At 48.4% G+C, this 5,931-nt stretch overlaps 1 protein-coding gene across 3 annotated transcripts in view; it reads right to left on the bottom strand.

Moving 5' to 3' along the window:
* Mab21l3 (mab-21 like 3) overlaps positions 1-5,931 on the bottom strand; it is a 21,665-nt gene that overhangs the window by 1,753 nt on the left and 13,981 nt on the right. For all 3 annotated transcript variants that reach the window (XM_010631204.3, XM_010631203.3, XM_010631205.3), the window contains 2 exons: positions 2,431-2,609; positions 1,856-2,050 (listed from right to left, as the gene is read on the bottom strand). In XM_010631204.3, coding sequence (XP_010629506.1) covers positions 1,856-2,050; positions 2,431-2,609 — 374 coding nt within the window. The remainder of the gene's footprint in view (positions 1-1,855; positions 2,051-2,430; positions 2,610-5,931) is intronic.

Raw genomic sequence — 5,931 nt, 5'->3', positions numbered from 1 at the left:
AGTCCTCGAGCCTGCCGCCCCCGCCCCCGCCTCCCTCTCCCTCCTGCTGCCCTCACTCTGATCTCTGCAAGTCTAGGCTCCCAGAGTCAGCTCCTCTGACTGACATCATTTCCTCTCCTCTCATGTATTCCCTGCTCCATCCTCTCCATCACGGTTTCCTGCCGTTAACCCTATAAACTTCTCTTTTTAAGCCCAATGACTTCCATGGTTTGTAAGTTTTTGTTTTGGTTTGGCTTTGGTGCCGGGGATCAAACTCAGGATCTTGCACTTGCGATGCAGGCGGCGGCACCACTGAGCTAAATCTCTGGCCCTTGTTTCTTAATCCAAGAAGCTTTCCCAGCCTCCACTTCACCTGATCGCTCAGCTGATCAGCTTCTCCCAACCACACCCTCCCTCTTGGGTCACTGTTCACTTGGCTTCCGACCCAACCCATCCACTCCGATTTTCTTCGGGCAGCCCCTCCTTATCCAAACGTTGGAGATTCTGGAAGGTCCCCTCCAGGCCCTTTTCTTCTTTTTCGACATTTGTTCCCGCAGCTCCGTGCTCTTTCTACGGAGAGGCTTTCATTCCTAGTTCTGCGGGTGATTTGCGAAAGTGTTCTCCAGCTCAAGCCTTCTCGCAGGGCTTGGAAATCTGGAAATTCAGTCTGTCTGAACGTGTCCAGATGGAACAGTGGCGGCCTTGCCTCACGAGCCAGGTCTGCCTACGAGTTGCTTATCCAGCCAGGTAGGCGGCTGCAAGCCTGGTGTCACCCTTCCCTCACCGCCCACAGGTAAGAACCTCCAGTGCCCTGCCCAGTGTTCTGAAATCTACCCACTGCCTTTCTCTAGTGATAATCTTCCATGCTCATCACATCTGACCAGCGTTCTCCAGTCACAGTTTACCGTTAGTCAGTACCAACCAACCCCTCACCATCCACCTGCAGTCCACATGAACTTTTTCTTTTTTTTTTTTTTGGTACTGGGGTTCAAACTCAGAACCTTGGACTATACTGGGGATCAAACTCAGAACCTTGGACTTGCAAGGCAGGTGCAGTGCCACTGAGCTAAATCCCCAGCCCTTGAACTTTTTGAAATACAAAACTGTTCTTTCTTGTCGAGGTACTTCAAATTCTTCCCACTATTTATTAACTTGCCACTGTTCTTTTCAGTACTGGGTTTGAAACCAAGGCCTTTGCACTGAACTACATCCCCAGGCCTTTGTATTTGTTCATTATTTTGAGACAGGGACTTGCTAAGTTGCCAGGCCTGGGCTCAAACTTGTGATCCTTTGGCCTCAACCTCCCAGAGTGCTGAAAAATATAGTTCTTAATATGATTTGATCTATGAATCTCCACCCGTCCCTTCCTTTCCAATCTTCCAAAAAAAGGTACCAAGACAGACACAGAATCCGCCAAGGTACCCATCAGTAGATGAGTGAAGAAAGAAAATATGACACAGATATACTATGGGATATTAGTCAGCCATGAAATAGGATGGAAGCTGTTTGATCATTACACAGTGTATACACAGATCATGTTACCATAGCATACCCCATAAACACATGCACATATTATGTGTTAATTTAGAACACCAGATTATCACCAGATTATCACTGCTATCACACCAAAGAAGGGGGAGGAGCAAGTAAAGGGAGGGGGAGGAGAGGGAGGGGAAGAATACAAAAAGAAGCAAAAGAACAGGGAACTGGAGAGGGAAGAGAGGGAGCCAGAGGGTGTCCTACCCCAGTCCGAGTGTTGTGGATGCACATGCAGCTCGAGTCCACTCGTAACAGGGAGCACAAGGGCGGCTGTGACACTACGGCCCCATCCCGTGTGCCTCACACCCCCATCTCCCTCCGCCTGGGCGCCGCTCACCTGCAGGTGGTGGGCGGTGATGGCCGGCTGCCCCCCAGGGCACCACACGTCCTCCGTCAGCTGTCGCAGCACCCGGAAGCAATGTCTGCGGCAGCCCCCGTCCTCGTCCAGCTGCTGCAGCAGCACCTGCTCGGCCTGCGAGAAGTTCAGCTGCCAGTGGTAGTTGGAACGGGCCAGCAGGCTGAAGCCAAAGGACTGGAAGAAGAGATGAGCCATCTTCAGAGAATGAGGAGGATGGCGGAGCTGTCCACCAGGCTGGGGACCCAAGGAGGTGGAAGTGTGTCCTCCGCGGGCCAGATCCGGACAAGGGCTGGGTGTGCTCCAGCGTGGCCTCCCCTGGGGCCTCCCAGCCCGGGCCCCTAAACGAGGCCCTGTCCACACATCTTCCCTGGCTGGTCCAGCTGAGCCAGGGGCCCTTCCTTTCTTACAAGCTCAGAGGGCCTCGTGCTCCCCTGGGAGAACCGCAGAGGTAGGGAACCCTCACTCTGCTGCGGAAGTTCGGGGGCAGCGAGGCCCAGACGGGATCTACTGCCTGCGTCTCCGCTCCTGGGAGCCAGGGCCCCCAGCCCGGGTACCTTGATGCACTCCGCTCTCTCTGGGGAAGGCCAGCGCTTCATACACCGGGGCCACTGGGCTTTCTCTGGCCAGGCGGAAGGGATCTCCACGGTGGGGGCCAGCTCGATTTCCACCGGACAGACAGATGTTTCCACGGCAAGCCAGACTGCGGAGCTGCTGCTCAGCAGGCTCACTTTACCTGACGAGGCCAGCAGACAGACCATGAGGAAGGAGCCAGGGCCAGGAACCACCAACCACCAGGGCGGGAATCTGGGAGCAGCGGCCGGTGGCTGTAGGGGCGGCTTTCCCAGTGTCCGCAGCGCCATGAGAGGGGACATCCACAGTCCTTAGCCAGCAGCCTTTCTAGAGCATAGCGAGAAAAGTCCCCATGCCCTTAACACCCCTGTGGTATAGTTTATTTTGTTATATGTGTGTGGTACCAGAGATTGAATGAATGAGTTACATATATATATATTATCACATTCTCTCACAGCTAAGGTCTCATCCCCCTACTGGAATCTTTTTGTTTAAATTAATAGATTATTTTCAGGAGGTGCAACGGAAGATGCCGTAGAATACAATGGAAAAAGACAGTACTTCTGCTACATAACGTGGAAGTTGACCCTCCCTCTGTATCCTCCTTCATCCCACCCATGCACGGGGTCATTGGTTTTTCTTTTTCTTCTTTTTTAAATCAATTTCATTGGTACATTTTAGGCATACAGTATAATGACATTCATCATTGGAAATTTGTACCTTTACCTAAACTCTCTCGGTTCTTATTTTCCCCCCTTCCCCTGCCCTCCCTTCAACTTCTCCACCCTTCCCTATTTACAAAGACTTTGTTTTTATTTTCTCATATTAATTCCATTTCCTTCTTTCCTTTCTCCAATCCCTCCCACTTCCCCTACCTCTTTTGACCTTTTCTTTTTATTTCACAGTATCTATTATGCCTTTTGATCCTTATTTACACTTTCAGCCATCTCCTCTTTGACAAAGGGGCCAAACTCCCTCACTGGAGGAAAGATGGCCTCTTTAATAAATGGTGCTGAAAAAATTGGGTTTCAACTTGGTAAAGATTAAAACTAGATCCCTATCTTTCACCATGCACTAAACTAAAATCCAAGTGGATTAAAGATCTAAATATCAAAACAGAAACACTAAACTTATGGGAAAATAAATTAAGTAGAACTCTCGAAGACATTGGTATAAGAAAAGACTTTATGAACAAATCCTCAGCAGTGCGAGAACTTGTACAAAGATTCAAAAACTGGGATCTCATTATATTAAAAAGTTTCTGCAGTGCAAGAGAAACCACTAACAGTGCTAAGAGACAACCTACAATGTGGGAAAAAATTTTTACCAGCTGCTCCTCAGAGAAAGGACTACTATCTAGAATACATAGAGAACTCAAAAAAAAAAAAATCAGACTCCCCAAATACAAAGACCCAATTCAAAAATGGGCAACTGAAATGAATAGACATTTCTCAGATAAAGAAGTAAAAGCAGCAAATAAATATATGAAAAAATGCTCCACATCACTGGTCATTCGAGAGATGCAGATGAAAACAACACTGAGATTCCACCTCACCCCAGAAAGAATGGCTGCTCTCAAGAAATCAACCAATAACAAATGTTGGCGGGGTTGTGGGGAGAAAGGTACCCTTCTCCGTTGTTGGTGGAAGTGCAGACTGGTGCAACCATGTGGAAATCAGTATGGAGATGCCTCAAAGAACTAGGCTTGGAGGTCCATTTGACCCAGCTATTTCCCTACTGGGTATCTTCCCGAAAGAATGAAAGGAATCACACCACAGTGATATATATGCACCATTCGCCCCTGTAGTCGTAAGGCCTTTCAGAGTGTCATGATCGCTGGTCGGGGGGTCACGTGTGTAGGAAGAGGCCCTCACTGCCTTGCTTCCCAACCAGGCAGAGAGACAGAGACAGAGAGACACACAGAGAGGGAGACAGAGGGGGAGACAGAGACAGAGACGGAGACGGAGACGGAGGGAGGGAGGGAAGGAAGGGAGAGAATGAATTTGCAGTTTTCCAGCTTACAAACCACACTGTCCTTATTTCTAATGTGCTCCCCGTTCTTTCAAACCACAAAGTATGTTTTGCTTGTTTGCCTTTGTTGTAGGTAAGGATGAATCCTGAATGGGGATCTACTAGTTTGCTTTTCCTTGCTCAAGGAAGGAAACGGAAGCTCCTTCTTTCCTTGGCTGGGTGTGAGAAAGGGCTGCTGACCGTGTGGGTCTCCTCAGAGCTGCCGGGACTGGAGGGAGCACGCCTGGCCCTTCAGCATCCTTAACTGAATCACTGCACCTTCCTGGCCGCCTGAGTTGCTTATTTGCACTTTCACTGGTGATACTGTTGCAAAGGCAGAGGTGGGCGAATGAGGGCCGCCTGTCTGGCCCCTCCCCTGCCTCTGCGGCTGGCTGCGCTCCTCTCTTCACTTAGGTGCAGGCTGCCAGCTACTTAATCCCAGATTTCATCCAAGCCTCGGTTTTCTCATCAGTAAAACTGGCACAAAAGCAATTTTTACTTGCTGGGGTTGTTTTGAAGATTAAACAATCCACGAAAGTGTTTTCTGTAGGAATCCATTACACGTGAGTTAGGAGTACTATGGAAACTTTCAAAGTATCCTTTCCTTTCTAAACAAATGGAATTGGATATGGCTTCACAGTTGGGTTCTCTCATGTGATTGCCCAACATGGGAAAGTTTTTGTAATGTTTGTGTGCATCCCTATAGGCTGTGAGGTAGCTGGGTGTGGCAGGGTAGACCAGTAACCCCAGCGCCCCAGGAGGATGAGGCAGAAGGATGCAAGTTTGTGCCCAGCTGGGCAACTTAGCAACTTAGCAAGACCCTGTCTGAAATGTGAAAATAAGGGGGGGGGGCTAGGGGAATGGGGAAAAATAAGAATCAAGGTATGTCATGTAAAGGCACAAGATCTCAATGATGAATGTAACTATTGAATTTCTAAAATGTACCAATAAAGAAACAAAAGTGAAAAGGGCTGTGGACGTAATGTAGTTCAGTGCAAAGACCTTGGATTCAATCACAGGTATCACCAAAAAAAAAAAAAAAATTTTTTTTAAATTTTAAATCTGATTGTAATTCACTGGGCCGAGGCAGCATGTTTCACTCAGCCAGTTTCCCTTTGCTGGCCATTTAGATTATTTCTACATAGCTGCTGTTACATACCCTATGACAGAGGATGCACATTTCTCTGTATTTGGAGAAGTTTATTTCTGCAGCTGGAATTGCTGAATAGCCAGATGAGCTCATATAAAAATATGTAGTGGACAAATTGCCCTTCCAAAAAGGAGGTGCTGATTTACTGCCCCCAAGGACAGTGTATGGCAATTCCTGTGATCCCCACGTGGATGGAACAGGGCCCCAATTCGCACTGCTGTCAATCTCTCAGGAGTTTAAAGTTATATTCTTGGAATAGACACTAAATAACCCTCTCTCACTCTCTCTGTCTGTCTCTCTTTTTGTCTCTCTGTTCCCCCTCCCC

Source organism: Fukomys damarensis, unplaced genomic scaffold (genome assembly GCF_012274545.1).
Source record: "Fukomys damarensis isolate Sample0158 unplaced genomic scaffold, DMR_v1.0_HiC HiC_scaffold_33, whole genome shotgun sequence".
Lineage (NCBI taxonomy): Eukaryota > Metazoa > Chordata > Mammalia > Rodentia > Bathyergidae > Fukomys > Fukomys damarensis.
Note: the sequence above shows the minus strand (reverse complement) of the source record. Positions and strands in the feature narration are given on the sequence as shown.